We start from the raw sequence: 15969 nt of genomic DNA, 5'->3' as shown, positions 1-15969 counted from the left end.
GAAGCTATGGAGTAGGAGGTGAAGTAGGAGGTGAGTTTCTCTCCTTTCTGATTTCCATTACTTTTCTATGAAAATTGGAGTGAACGTTAGGTTTGAATTCAGGACTCGAAGCAGGGCGGTACTCGGGAAATAACCGACCTGTTCTGTACCGTACCCCGCACGCGTTACATAGCGTCCTAGCTCCTCTAGGCCCTTCTCTCCACATTGGAGTTTTTGTCGTACCACAATGTGTACAACTCTTTCCTGTAATGTCGACATAACTAGAATCTAGGACATGAGATGCTTCACCTTCCAAGTATTGTCTTTTTGGTCTTCCTCGTTTGCTGCTAGATCGCGTTGGTGATACTCTAAAACGATCACTTAACGCGTTTGGCGAATTTCCAAACAGTTTTGAATCATCAGTTGCTTCTTCATGGTGAAGATTACCATACTCTCGAGAATCTTCAAACTACATAATCAAAAAAGAACATTGATGAGTTTTGTTTATTTTTTTTCAAAGCCAAAACTTGTTTTATGAGATTTGTGAGTAACTCACTAGTAAATTGGGATCTTCTATGATGTCTCTTACTTCATCTACTAACCTGTAAACCGAATCATTCGGTAATCGGTCGAGTTGGTCCAAAGGGATTGGCATTTTCTGCATGGCAGTTCCAAGATCTTCTTCTTCATCTTCTTCTTCGTGTACAACTACTTCTACATTGTTATTGTTATGAGACATGGTTGCTTGTTTGATAAGGAATTCAAACTTTATAGGTAAAATATTAGGATGATATATATACATGCACTTATCTCTTTTAAGAATCTAAACCACAAGATTTCGAATTATCGTACAAGGAAAGTAAATATATTTAGAGCATGGAAGCTACTAGGGAACTTCCTTACCTTAGAATTCTCCGGTTTAAAGATAGACTACAATAATAATTTTCGACAGCATATAATACCAAAACCGACTTACACCAATTTTAAGACGATGTTAGATCAAATATTTGTTTAATTTAATCCGGTTATGTGCTAAGGAGTTTGGATAAGAGACATACGACAATAGCAATCTATATTTTATATTATCTTTTTCAAAAAAAAATTATATTATCCGGAAAAAATCTTGTAGTTTATACTATCCTTAAAAAAAAAAACATAAATAATACGAAAAAATTTAGATTCTATATATAGACATACTATATCTATATGTAATATAAACATAATTGTCGCTATTATATTTAAGAATGAGATCATCTATCCTTTTATCTTAGAAAACACATGTCACTTGACAAATAAAATTCAGCCACATGGATCTTGTTTTATATTTAAAAGAAATAATTAAAACACAATACTCTAAGAAAAATAATAAATGTAAAACATAAAAATAATTTGGCATTAAATGTTCGTTCCACCCCGCATTTTATATATCCGCGGATATCCGGCATTTTTATACGGATATATGGGACCCGAATATCTGGAGCCGCATATTAAAACTACAAATCCGCCAAATACGGATACGGATACGGATCCAGATATCCTAAAAAGCCGAATATCCCAGTTCCGCCCCAGCTCTATCAACAACTGTCCTCAGAATTAGTTCGATTGAGTTAATTTTAGTTATTTTTGACAAAAGAAAAATAAAGAAATAAAACCCCTAAATTTAAACCTAAATCAATCATTCTTTGTTGTAACTCGTCTTGATGCAAAACAAAAGTCTCAAATGAATAAAAAAGTGTGATCCTCACTCACGAAACAATTTAAATTCTTCTTCACAGAAGATGATATCATGGATACGAACGAAGACACGTCGTGAGCCTTTGGAGGTCACAGGTCAGTCAACGAGTAATCAAACTATACTTGGTTATAGATATCGTCTCTGGCATTAGATGATTCAGATTTTATTCATATTATTATATAATTTTATCCGAACGTGGCAAGAGCATTATGAAGTTTGATGATTTCATTCTACAATATGTTAATTCCAAAAGTTAATTATAATCCTGAAATGATGACAAATGGTGAAATTTTTACAGCATGGTCGGATTAGTTACTGTCCGATATGAATTAATTAAATGTAAGTTGCCTTGCCACCCATTGATACTAACTTAAAGCCAGAAAACTGTAACTTATTTTGTTATACTTTATAATTTAATCCTTAGCTAGGGGTTACTAATGAATCAATTGGATTCTAACTTTTAGTAGTGGAAGATCATTCACAATGCAAGCATTTATTTATTATGAGTTTTTTATAAGTATTTCACTATAAATATATCATTATAAAATTAAAAGTTTAGGTTATTACATTATGCATAACCTAAATATATGGTTTCATGGGAAAACTTCATTGCATCAACATAAATCTTAAGTAATTAGTCTCTTGGTGCGAAGATTTAACGTGTCGATCTAGATAACTTTCTAATATAATATCTCACATCGGAAGCAAAACAAGAATCCTAATAATATATAAAGTATGATACTGATAAAAATTTTACAGCATGGTCGGAATTCTCTACCTTGAACTTTAAACCTTAAACCAAAACCTCTAGTCGAAATCAAGCTCGCTTGACCACACTTGCCAAGACTAGTTTTCATCTCTCGACAAAAATACTATCTAGCTTCATCTCTTGAACCTTCTGAGTTTCTTACTCTCTTTTTGTTTTGTTTTTAAATTTATTTTTATTAGTGAAATGGTATATTTGTCTTTATGAGATATGTCCCCAATCATCGGACGATAACAGTCTCAAAAATTCAGTCCAAAGAGTATCCTATGCACATATCTTTGATTATTAGAAAGACAAAAAAAACCACCTTCTTAAAAGCACCACTTGATATATTGCTAAACCATCAGAGCCGTCTCTATGCTATGGAAGCCTACAAGCAAATTAAAAATAATGGCTGCTTATAGGCCTCGAACTTGTGACACCTCGAAGAAAGGTTAATACCACTACTCTTTTCTTTTTGAAAAAATAGGGCCGAAAATACTATATAAAAGGAAGGGCCGCAAGCATATGTTTCATGGGCTTGGCCTTTGGACCGGCTCTGTAAACCATAAAAGTAACGTGGGTTTTCCCTATTCGTAGTGGTATACTAAACAACAATTTTTCAACCAACTTGATCATTTTTTTTCATCACAATTCTTTCCTTCTTAAAGAAAAATTCATTCTCCAATAAAGATGCCTCTCCCATTTGTGATTGCCTCACCACTAAAACCTTCACATCACACCCAAATCGTATAATATTACAATATATCTCAAATAGTCAACCCACCGCAACAAAAACCCTATTGTCTTATGCATGTATATATATATCAATGTCTTCAATCTTAAACTCTCCATCTTATACCTCTCAAGGGTACTTCACTACTAAACCCATCGAAGCTTGTCTTGATTAGTTGCAAAGGTAATAAGTTATTAACTTAATACTTATACTCATTTCATATCAACGTAATAAGATCTTGAAAGTTCTATACATATATAAAGACTAGTCTTTTTCTTTCTTTTGCAGCTCATAATATAAAACCGAGATGGGGATAAAACCTAAGCATATTATGGTTGTTATCATAGCCATCATGATCATGACAAGCTCATGTTTGGCTGCTAGGGGTATAATTTCCCGGGAAAATAATCAAGAAAACGAAAACATATCGGGAGAGATATTAGGGAAAGAAGAGGAGTCAGCTGAGAAAATAGAGCACCCAAGAAACAATGTGCAGAATCACCATTACATCCCAAGACAAGATTTTTACAACTATGGACCTGGTGGTGGTGATAACAATGGAGGTGGTGGTTAACTCAAAAGAAATCGTGAAGACGATATCGATATAAATATATAGATATTAAGGAAAAAAAGTATATTATAAGAAATAAACGTCAGGTATGTGAGACAATATGAATCTTTTTATGTTTTATTAAGCATGGTTAATTACTATATATCCTCTATGCTCTATTTTTTTTTTTTTTTTTGACATCCTCTATGGCTCTATTGCTTGTGATGTTTAATTATTGTATTGTCTTTTCTTCACTATGTATATATAAAAACTTATCCTATTACGACATATATATTAAGCTCTTTTTGTTTTTGCCATCAGTCATCATCCAACTGTCGGAAAAAACTTGCCTTGTAACCTGAAACCTGATAAGTGGTCTGAGTGTTTCACTAACACCATTTCGGTCAATTCCAAATCTGACTTACCATTGGAAGTTCATGTAGAGTATTTAAAAATATATTTTATTCTTATTAAAATTTGCACTATATTCTAATTTGTGTATAAAAATGCAAGGCACATTTTAGATGTTAAAATTCACCCTTTTGATGATAAGCAAAAGAGTGAGTAATTAAGGTTATGCTTTAATAAGTATTCTTAAGGGCTTTACAATGATTCCTAATGGCCGGATGTTTTGAGAGCCTATATGTGTATAAACTTCAGAATCCACAATGACTCAAATACTTTTCTATCATATTTTTGGTATCAAATCGAAGAATTCTTAAAAACAGTACGTACACACATGAAGATTGGTTTTGGTTGTATAAAACTAAAATTGAAAAATCATTTGAACGCAACTAATATCCAATTTTTTTGTATTACAGATTTTTCTTTCCAAAAAAACATAAGTTTTACGAAACATTTCAACTCTTGTTCTCTTTTTTTCTTTTGTTACTTTAAGTTTAAATCCATCTAAATATATAAAACATATGAAGTGCCAAAGTGTTACCAATAATTATTTTAAAAAATTTAACACTAATGAAAAGAAAATGTAACCTAATTGTTTGTGTTCGAGCAAAACTTACACCGCTAACCTTAACCGGGAAATTAAAGAAGACCAAAAGAATCAAGAAAGCGAGTATTTTTTTATTAATCAAGAACAATTTCAAGATTACAAGAAAGATCCAACTAGCTTGATCGGCCAGTTAGGATATTCCGAGAGTAAACTTTGAACCTACGGTTCTTGAGTCAGGAGGTGGTGTTGTTCGCATAGCGGCTAAGCTCTCATTTTATAGATCTCAATCGTTTGATAAGGTTTTTTATGATAATGGACCAGCAATTTGTACCTAAAGAGAATGGAGTTAAGGAGCAGCTTGAACCCGAAAAGAATGGAGCTAAAGAGGAAGCAACATTACACATTTTTAATGGTCCGATGACAAGGTTTAAGATAAAGCGACTAAACCAAGCTATCATCATGCTTTTACATAAGATTGAGGGCAATCTTAATCAAGAAACTTATCCAACTACATTGTTGTGATTCAAGCCGATTAAGCAACATCAATGGAGGTGTGTGACTTGTACTTGTTTTTTTCTCCTCTTGGTTTTGTCCCAATAGGTTTTCCAAGAGAGATTTTTAATGAGGCAAGTCCACACACTTTTTCACAAACTCATAGTCGTTTCTTTGCCCACGAGCCATGTTCTTATGAAAGGGAAGAGTCATTTTTTTTAATTCAAAGACTAGTTTTATATTTCTTGTCATTTCCGAGTGTTTTTAATGTTGTTTCGAAACTTGGTGTGTTTGTTTTGAAACTAGTTTTTTCTCTTCTATATATATACTTATCAAAAAAATTATTATCAAAACCTCTTTACAAATTGTTTTGATATGATGGGTGTGTAATATCTCTTCATCTTGTGACCGTTTGGTGTGTAATTCCCAAGCCTAAGCAAGTTTGTTAGTTCAATGGTCTTTCGGCAACCATTGAAAGTTACAATCAATTCACAAGACATTCTCATTCCTTTTCATCGTCATTCTCCCGCAAATCCATTCTATCCCCAAATCACCCTCATTTGTCTTGTTATTCACGGATCTTCCTTTGTCGTTCACAATCCACACAAAGAGATTTCAAGATACTGGATCATATTTGGCTTGTTTCCATTTCTTCAGAAAGAATTCTTCCTTTTCCTCTATCTTTGAAATATCATCCTAGATTCAGCCCAACAAATGCCGAGCTAATAAGGCTTCTACTCCGGAATTAGATGCCTTATAGGCCAGGCTCGGCCCATAACCAATCGGATCAACCGAGTGGTGCTAAACTACCCTCTTATAATGTGTACTAATGCTAGCTCTTTTGCCACCTGATTGTTTGTACTTTGTACTAATGCTAGGTGTTTGTACTTCCTTTTATTTATTTTTATCTTTTATTGCATTAGATATTTTATCATATAATAATAGATATTATAGTAAATGTATGAAGCTAAGTAAAGAAAAATATATTTATAAGATTATGTCCATGTTGGAAAGCTGGAAACTTTTTTTAAGAGTTTTAAATTTTTCTCTTACTCAACTTTTCTTTTTATGAGTTTATCACTAGTATACAATTTAATTAAATGATTTTTTCACTATCCTGGAAACTTAAGATTCGAAAGACCACCTAATTTATCTAAAATCAGTCAACATCTTGAGAGATTTAGCATACTCTCCACTATACATTATTCATCTAGCAATTTTGAGATTATTCTTTTGGTGAAAGAAATTTTAAGGTTTTAATTAGACAAATACTGATTCAATAATTTTTAAGTTTTGAATTTTCAGTATATTAATCAAATTTGTAGTTAAATGTATACAATCCATTGTTGAAATCAAATTTTCTACTAGACATGGACTAAAGATGGAAAATTGGCATTTTATTATGATTAAGATTTTGGTTACTGCAAAACATGAGAATACAACCAACAGAAGCAAAAAGACTCAAAACTCCAAACTGAAAAGAAAACAAAAAACATGAAGGAAAAGAAAAAAACAAAATGCAAACACAGCAACCAAAATCAAAACCGAACTAAGTCTTCAATCATTACTCACTCCAAACATATGACTTCTTCTCCATCTTAACACACTCAAACCCTAGTTGCGGGCCTTGTGGCTGTTGCTGCTGCTGCTGATTCTGATTCGGAACATCTTCTTCAGCTTTAACCGGAAAAGTAGATGAAGTGCCCGGAAAGACCATCTCTGGATGACCAGTATTGACTCCGGTACAAGTGAAAATGTTATTAATGGTGCAGTTGTTACCAGAGATTAAAGAATATCTATGAATATTATTATTCGAGTTGATAACATTGTTTGGAGTAGTGTTGATGCCATGCCCGGTAGCGGCAAAAATGGCTGGCTCGGCATTTTGGAGGAGCCAATTGACGGTTTCGCCATCGGTATGGAAGCCGAGTTCTTTTGTCAATTTGAATAGCTGGGGAGCAACATTCGCCGGAAGCCGGATCCGACGATCCCGGCCTCCAACTCTCACATGGCGGTCTTTGTGAGACCTTGTTGCCTTTTGCTGGTTCTTCATTTCCTTTCTTGAAACCATTTTTTTCTATGTTTTCTCTTTTGTAAATGGGGTAAGTGAAAAGATATGTTTCTTTCAATTGGTTTATATAGAAGATTTTTATTAATTTATTATATATATATATATATATATCTATCTATATCTATATAGTAAATTTAGATAAGAAAAATACAAAGGACTCAAATGTTTCTGATAATATGTATGTGAAAGCAATAATGGTGTAACCAACTCATATATAAATAATAATTATATCAAATTTGTATATAGGAAAATATCTTAGCTATATAGGAATAACTAAATCATAGATTCACTAAAAAAAGGGAAAATGAGAAAATCTCTTCTGCCAGTTTTGAGAAACTAATGATACAGTTGACCAAGTGTAATCTTTTTTTATTCCATTTTTGTTTAATTTTAAAATTTAGACTTTGTATTTTGAAATCAGTGATATTTCAACATTACTCTAGAAAATAATATATTATTTAATTATATATACATGGCTTGCTTGGAATTCATGCCCCCATCAGGACAGATTCTTTTTTTGGCTGACCATCCATATTGGTCATCTAAAGTGAGTGTTTTTAAATGTTAAAAAAAAAGTGAGTTTGTGTTTCCTACAAAAGTTTGTATCTTCTCAGAAACATTTAAGACATTTGTAATAATTTACATTTAATAAGACATTTGTAAAAAAGGATGACTGATAATGATGCTCTAACATATCTAGTCATGTTGGCCCCCGTGAGATCAAACAGTGTTTTTTTCTTTTCTAGTTAGAAGGATTAATGTATGATGTGATCAACTTCTTAAATCCTAAGATAATTACAAGTGCATAGTATAGCGTATTATTGTAGTATTTGACATCGAATCCACTAAAACTGAGAGGTTGTACGAAAAACCTATGATGTGGTCAACAGCCCCGGCTCAACAAAAATAAGGGCCTTAGAGAAAAATATATTTTTGGACCCTCTAAATATGATTTTTCTTTTTTCCTTACTAACATAAAATCCTAAGAAATTGGGCTTTTTCTAATTTTTTCTTAATAAATGGGGTTTTCTCTTTCTTTTTTACTAAAAACGGGTCTTTGTACAGAGGAAAAAAAAAATTGGACCCTTTAACATTAAAAAAAAATTAAAAAAAAAAATGTTGGGCCTTTTTTTTCCTTAATTATTTTTTTGTTCACGGGCCCTTGAGCCATCGCTCCTCTGCCCTACCCATCTGAGTCGGGCCTGGTGATCAACTTCTTAAATCCTAAGATAATGAAAAGTACATAGTATTGCGTATTATTGTAGTACTTAGACATCGAATCCACTAAAACTGAGAAGTTGTACGAAAAACCTATTAGAGTAGAATAAAGACTAAAACAAAAATATGTTTAGTTGGTTTGAAAGTGATTGTAATAATGTAAACTATAAAATTAAATAGATAAAACAAAAAATTACTTCAGTCATAAACATATGTGTTTGGGTTTAGAACATATTTAGCAAAATCCAAACCCAAACATGTAACGCAAACCCATAACCAAACTCAAACATGTAACGCAAACCCATAACCAAACCCAAACATGTAAACATTTGTGCTTGGGTTTAGAACATATTTAGCAAACCCAAACGGCCAAACCCAAACATATTTAACAAACCCATAACCAAACCCAAGCATGTAAACATGTGTGCTTGGGTTTAGAACATATTTAGCAAATATTTAGTTTAAGTTTTTCTAGACCAATAGAAAAACAGTTAAACTTTACACTAAACATGTCCAAAGTTATTTTATTTGTTTTTAATTACATTTTATACTCAACAAGTTGGTTGTTAAACTGTGTTTTATCTTTTAGGCTCCGTATGTAATGAAAGACCAATTTGGTTCTGCACCATTATGACAATGTCACTATAATTTCTGTTATAATGATCAGAAGATTGTACATATATTGTAATCTCTTACGATTTGATTCTAGCCTCTAGGCCATGTGCGTAAATACAAACTACATATGTTTGTTTATTACTAACGACGCCCATCACGAGAACGTTGGTTCCCAATACTTTCTTAATTCTTATAATAAATACCTCATTACGATCATAACCTCCCCATAAGCCAAAAAAAACACGAACAAGAACATGTCTTGTGAATAAAGTCATAGAAACAGTTATTGTTCTGTTGCTTACTTTGTTTTCATCTACTTATACCTCCCATGGAAAATACATTCTCGATGGATCTCCTGTTTTCAACACAAACAGTTACTTAGTTCTAACCAACACCACCAAGCATTCCTATAGTCAAGGTTTCAACAACGCCTCATATGACATGAAGAACCAGTCTTTCTCCATTAACTTCTTCTTCGCTATCGTCCCTTAGCATAAGCAGCAAGGCTCACACGGTATGGCTTTTGTTATCTCTCCTACAAGAGGCCTTCATGGAGCTTCCTCTGATCAGTACCTTGGAATATTCAACAAAACAAACAACGTAAAAGCTCGAATCGCGTGATAGCTATCAAGTTAGATGAACATTGACCTCATAGGTTTGCTTATAAGGATCTTTTCAATGCAACAAAGGGTTTCAAGGAGAAAGAAACTCCTTAGGAAAGGAGGATTTGGTCAAGTCTATAAAGGAACACTTCTGGGGTCTGATGTAGAAATCGCTGTAAAACGGACTTCTCATAATTCAAGACAAGGGATGAGCTAGCGAGTTTCTAGCATAGATATCAACCATTGGTCGTCTCAGACATCCGAATCTAGTTAGGCTTTTGGGATATTGTAGGCATAAGGAGAATCTATACTTAGGTTTATGACTTTATGCCCAATGGAAGCCTTGACAAGTATCTAAACCGTAGAAACACGAATGAGAATCAAGAACGACTCACTTGGGAACAACGTTTCAAGATCATCAAAGATGTTGCTTCTGCTCTACTCTACCTTCATCAAGAATGGTTACAAGTCATCATTCATCGAGATATCAAACCGGCTAATGTTATAATCGACCACGACATGAATGCGAGGCTTGGAGATTTCGGACTAGCGAAGCTGAATGATCAAGGATTTGATCCTCAAACATCTAGAGTAGCGGGAACATTCGGGTATATCGCACCTGACTTTCTAAGAACAAGAAGAGCAACTACAAGCACTGATGTTTACGCTTTCGGGTTGGTTATGCTTGAAGTGGTTTGTGGTAGGAGGCTTATTGAGCGACGTGCAGGGGAAATTGAAGAAGTTCTTGTGGATTGGATCTTAGAGCTTTGTGAAAATGGTGAAATTTTCAATGCGGCTGATCAGGAATGTATCCGTTAAGAACAAAACATGGGAGAAATCGAGCTTGTTTCAAAGCCCGGCGTCTTGTGTTCGCATCAATCTGAATCGATTAGACCGGATTTGAGTGTGGTAATGCGGATCTTGAATGATGTTGTGTAGCTTCCGGAAAATCTTCTTGATGTAGTAAGAGATGAGATATTGAAAGGACGGCCTCAAACATCAATGGAAATACTAGTTGATGTGAATATCACTTGCTACATTAACGTTTACAAATTCTTTCATCTCACATGGAAGATAAAACTTGAATTTTTAATTTCTTGTTTCTTCAATTTCTAAGGCTTTACTTTAAGTTTATGTCTTGCATTTTTTATTTTTTTTATTTGTTCTTCGGGTTTGTATAATATAACACAAATAAAAATCGGGACGTACCTTCGTATTTCACTATTTACGGGCTCCATTGACACGTGACGGCCCGCGATTGGTTATCTATTTTTTTTTTTAAAAAGAAAATTTAAAAAAGACAAAAAAAAATATATATTCTGGGACCAAAATGCAGTCCTACCACTGCACTTGCTCTTAAGATTTGCTTAAGAACCTACCAATAAGGATGGTCTAAGATTACTAAAATCATTTAGCTTGTAAGCTTTTTCTTATATTTGTTTGTTGTTTTTTTTTGTGCATCAAGATTAGACTATGTCGTCACTTGTTAAAAACAAAAATAACATATGTGAGTTTTTTTCAAAACTCTTATTTAAAGAAAATCTTACTCTTAATTATAAAAAAATGGTATGCTACTATACCTAAGAAAATGTCAGTTAACTCTTTTGGCTGTTCCAAAAATATAGAAAAGACAATGGGATCAATTGATATACTTGAGAGAGATTTATATAGAAAAGACAATGGATCAGTTGTTTTATTTCTTGAAGACATACAGAAAAATAAAGACACTTGGGAAAGGAAAACAAAATAGATCAAATAGAAATACTGTAGGGAACACCCATTCCAGTAACACCATGCTCAGAAGTAGGCTTCAAAAGCTCATACTTAACCACACCAGCTCCAGCTCTATTCTTTAGAGAAAGTGTCACGTTTCTCTCATCTATCACTCCTTCTAGATATTGAAGCCTACCTTTAAAACGTTCAAAAGCAGCATTTATCATAGGTTCATCAGCCCAAGATGATTCCGGATACTCTCCAATGTACTCTTCATCAACTGAATGAGTTGATAAAAGATCCAAAGTGACCATCACTAGAGTCGCCTGCTTCTGTGATGGGTATGTTTTAAGCATTACTTTTTCTGGTGACTCGTAGAACTCCTCTAGCTCTTCATCTGTTGGTTCTTCTGTCGGCATTTTTATCCTTGTTGTGGTTGGTCTGTTAGGGAAGTATCCTCCATATCCATACTGTCCAAAGTTCACAGCTGCATGGTGACCTGAAGCGACCCACGCAATCGTCGTGACGATATTAATTAAGTCATCTTGTGTCTCGAGGACAGGCCACCAAGGTTCATCTTTCTTGTCTCCATGTCCTACGTTTTGCACTTCGCTCCACCATCCTTGAAGTTCCTCGTCCGACTTGATCAGTTCTGCATCTGGATAATAGTGGTTCACATATTCTGTCACCCATTCTTTAATTGCATCCCATAATATTAGACCGTCATTCGCAAACGGGTAGTCTGGTATCGTCAGGCGTAGTCCATGTTTAGCGTTCTCATCTTCTTCAGCCATCCCCCTTATATTGCAAATTTTTAATGGAAACAAAAACTAATTAGCTTTGCAATTAAACTTTGGTGGTAAATATATTTCATTTTAATTAGCAAAATGCACCTTTTGATGAGATCAGCAGGTAAGCCTTCCATGTCAAACCTCCATAGTTTATCATAGACGTCTGAACTTAGCTCCAATGAATACCTCCCGGGCCAAAAACAAGTCTCAATGATTCCACCTGCATTGACAAGACTTTGTCGTGCACGAGCGTTGATCTCCATCGTGTAACGGAAGTGAGGATGCAAAAGCCTATAGATGGGATGCATGGCACTTAGTTGCCTGTTTGCCGCTATAATGTACGGCTCCATACAACAGTGAGTCCTCAACCTGTAAATTTATCCATCAGTAGTCCGTATATAAGAGGATCATATAAATATATGTGTTTTGAATTAAAGAGTGTTTTTTCAATACCAATGGGATATAAGCTGGTGATAACCCGCGTCATGAGATATAGCATGAGTCTTAGCAAGACTCCATAGCCAGCATGAGGTAGCATCATAGCCTGGTGTGAAGACTTGCTTCCATTGTGGCTTGTTGATATTTGGTGGAACTGTCAACTCAATGGCAACAGGCCTCAATGTGCTATCATCGCTGAGGTAGAATAGTGTTCGAGATGCATATAAGTTGGTGTTATCCAACTCTCTCACTTTGTTCACATAAGGTAGAAGCAAATCATGATAATCCAACACGAACAATCTCTTATTCTTTAGAGCCTGCATGTATACATGATACATTAAGTAAATAATACTCTAAATACACACACACATGCGTTGTCTCTTTCTAAAAATAGTGTTACCTCATCAACTGACATGTTTCCTTTAACTTCTTTTTCCACAATTTCCCAAGTAATGAGTGAGGTGGGATCACCATAAATGGCCGGGTCTAGTTTGCTTTTCATTGGCCATTCCTGAAAGTAACAACAATACAAAATTACTGACATCCTATTTAAGACTCATTGCCAATATTTTATACTCTATCTGTTTTACAAAGAGTGTCATTCTAAAGTTTTAATTTTGTTTCACAAAGAATGTCACTTAAGATTTCTAATGCATTTTTAACACAAAAATTCCTAATTTTACCCTTAATCTTAAATTAATTAAATTATTAAACACATATTAAATAGGAGCATATATGTATACTTCAATGTTTTCTTAATTTTTGTGCATTGTGTCAAAGTGATACTCTTTGTGAAACTGAGAGTATATTTTTAGTTGATAAAATAAATAGTAATATATTTTAATCATATTCACTCTGTTTTACAAAGGTTTTTTTCTTTGATTTTTGCAAATCAAAATATGTATAACATTTCTTAATGCATGTATTTGTTATTATTAAAGTTAAAACAAATATACTTACTTATAGTATAAGGGTATACTAGGTTTCTAAATAGTTTATTTAATACATTATATGTTTTTTAATTAAAAAAAAGCTTAAACATTTATCTTACTTAAATGGAAGAAACAATAATTTACTAAGGTGCCAAATTAAAATAGTGTTAAATTATAGGTTTTACTATGAAAATAAAAAAACAAGTCATACTCTAAAAGAGTTAAACAAATAATATATCAATAATTGAGATGCATTTATAGCTTACTTTAACTAGTTCAATGCAGTAAGGATTAAGGCCCGCAAGTGTCTGGCGAGCAAACTCGTCGTCTCTTAACCATGAAAATCTATCCCCTGAATCAACCAATGTGAATGATATTAGAAAAGTCAGTTTAGTCACAAGTCACAACCAAAACAGTATAATGGAAGATTCAAAAGGAGAGATAGGTAGGTACTGTTAATGAGGATTGGTGCTTCGAACTGGAGAATATCGTCGCGAGCTTCAGTAGCAGCTTTGATGAGTCTTGGGAGCAAAGGTAAAAGACCAGCATCTTTAGGAAGCTCAATACCTTCTTCATAAAGATTTTGTATGGCCTTGAAATGAGGAAAAGGCAATTGTGGATCCAATAGAACAGACTCAATCTGAGGGAACACTGATGGTATAGCTGCCAAGATAGCTTTGCCTGTGAATGTAGTCCCTTTGGCTATTGAGAACTCTTCGTCTCTAGGGACATAGAACTCTCCCCCGTATCTTTGCTCTGTGGCAGGGTCAGTTTTACATGGTTTGCGACCAGTCTTGCAACGCCTTGGATAAGGATGTGCCGGGCCTCCAATTACTGGACGAGCAAGCTCAGGGTTATTGTCAGGGTCACCAACATCGTTGTACACGTCGTAGTCGTAGACGCGTTCGAACTTGGTGAATTCACCATCTTCTTCGCGGTCGTTGCCTTTTAAAGTCTCTAGCTCTTTCTTTCGAAGCTGTATAAGAGGCTCCGGGGTTTCGGATGGCAAGTAGGACTTGGTTGAGAAGAATACTCTCTTGGCTGGGTCAACAGTCTTAGAGGCCACCCATGATTCACATGTAAACGTAACAGTCCCGTCAGGTAACTCAATCTCCATCTTCTTGAGGAACAACTGTCTATGGTACTGGTTTTGAACTCTTATGGCACCAATGGTTCCAAAGTCTTCAGGCATGTCAAACTCACACTCATACTTCTCATCAGGGGCTTCGAACCATACACGTTGCGCGTAGTCTTCTACAGGATCCTTCTCAATCCCCGTCCCTGACATAGTGACGTACATGTTCTTGGTTAATACATGTAACATTAACTTAAACAACCATGTAAGAAAAAGAAAAGTTTGATTTACTCACGTGGGTCGGTCTCGGCGCTGATAAGCTCGACAAGTAGTGACTTACCGCGGAGATCAGCTAGTTGATCGAGCGGTCTCGACCAAGCTATACCATCACGAAACTCTTCTTGTGCTGTTATGAATCCCTTTACTTTGACTGTCTTAACATTATTTTTCAGTACATTACCTTCACGTTCAATATTAGACAGTGAGGCCGTGACGACCTTCTTACATCTCCCTCGACGAGGCAGCTTGTCTCTACGTCCGACATGGATGGGGTTAATGAACGCTGATGGCTTATGGAACAAAGAACTAAGACTCTTTGCTACGCTCACGGTCTGGAGACTAGACGACGACTCTCTACAAAACATCTTTTTTATTTTTATCTCTTTTATCTGGCTTAGAATGACTATGTGACTCTCCTACGTTCATCTATTTATACAAGTTTTAAATTTTACGCACATTTTTATTATTACTATCGAAAAAGATATAAAGTTATATATTATTGATAGATGATAGAGATGTATATATTGTACGAAATGAATACGCAATGTGTAAAAAGTCTCAATGAGTGACAAATTACTTGTTTTATTTAGAAGACCATTACTTGTCCAAGAAAATTGTTCACAAGTGGCATTTCAACGTTTAGTGTACTAATGTGGACTGTTCAATATATTGTACATGCATGTGACGAATATAAAGAGGACCACTTTGTGAAAGTTATGGGCTTTTCATAGCAACCACAGATAGTATCTAAAAGATATCGCTAACGAAGCATATAGCAGACGACGACTTAGTAAACTTAATTATGGGCTCTTTTACATCTTTATGAATTTGCAAAACCATTTTTACAGGCACCATTGTAGTTTTTGGTTGCTTAAAATAAAACCGCTTTTTCACTATAACCAATCACAAAAATGATATATTGACAATGAAAAAAGGAGATTTTTTAAAAAATACGCTTTTTACAATATCCATTTTCATATTTAATTTTCTTTTAGATACTGTCAATTTATAATTATATCATTTTCAAGTTGAATTTCCCTCATCAT

General features: G+C 34.4%; 4 protein-coding genes and 1 pseudogene across 4 annotated transcripts; 2 read left to right on the top strand and 3 right to left on the bottom strand.

Annotated features, from left to right (window-relative positions):
- Positions 1-4: 4 nt before the first annotated feature.
- Positions 5-718, bottom strand: LOC17886621 (GATA transcription factor 14). The gene is made up of 2 exons (XM_006292833.1): positions 536-718; positions 5-448 (listed from the first exon to the last, which is right to left on the bottom strand). Exons 1-2 carry the CDS (start codon positions 716-718, stop codon positions 5-7), a joined length of 627 nt encoding a protein of 208 aa, XP_006292895.1.
- Positions 719-3256: 2538 nt separating this feature from the next.
- On the top strand, positions 3257-3800 carry LOC17886675. The gene is made up of 2 exons (XM_023782195.1): positions 3257-3378; positions 3484-3800. Exon 2 carries the CDS (start codon positions 3503-3505, stop codon positions 3767-3769), a length of 267 nt encoding a protein of 88 aa, XP_023637963.1. The 5' UTR covers positions 3257-3378; positions 3484-3502; the 3' UTR covers positions 3770-3800.
- A 2767-nt stretch (positions 3801-6567) lies between these two features.
- Positions 6568-7276, bottom strand: LOC17885564 (transcription factor TCP16). Its single transcript, XM_006292165.2, has one exon. It carries the CDS (start codon positions 7258-7260, stop codon positions 6754-6756), a length of 507 nt encoding a protein of 168 aa, XP_006292227.2. The 5' UTR covers positions 7261-7276; the 3' UTR covers positions 6568-6753.
- Positions 7277-9197: 1921 nt separating this feature from the next.
- On the top strand, positions 9198-10773 carry LOC111830635 (annotated as a pseudogene).
- A 657-nt stretch (positions 10774-11430) lies between these two features.
- On the bottom strand, positions 11431-15340 carry LOC17886469 (lipoxygenase 2, chloroplastic). Its single transcript, XM_006290518.2, has 7 exons — positions 14940-15340; positions 14023-14850; positions 13836-13921; positions 13038-13148; positions 12653-12954; positions 12302-12568; positions 11431-12206 (listed from the first exon to the last, which is right to left on the bottom strand). Exons 1-7 carry the CDS (start codon positions 15286-15288, stop codon positions 11447-11449), a joined length of 2703 nt encoding a protein of 900 aa, XP_006290580.1. The 5' UTR covers positions 15289-15340; the 3' UTR covers positions 11431-11446.
- Between the last annotated feature and the right edge of the window lie 629 nt (positions 15341-15969).

The sequence above is a fragment of the Capsella rubella genome, unplaced genomic scaffold, assembly GCF_000375325.1.
Source record: "Capsella rubella cultivar Monte Gargano unplaced genomic scaffold, Caprub1_0 scaffold_5, whole genome shotgun sequence".
Lineage (NCBI taxonomy): Eukaryota > Viridiplantae > Streptophyta > Magnoliopsida > Brassicales > Brassicaceae > Capsella > Capsella rubella.
Note: the sequence above shows the minus strand (reverse complement) of the source record. Positions and strands in the feature narration are given on the sequence as shown.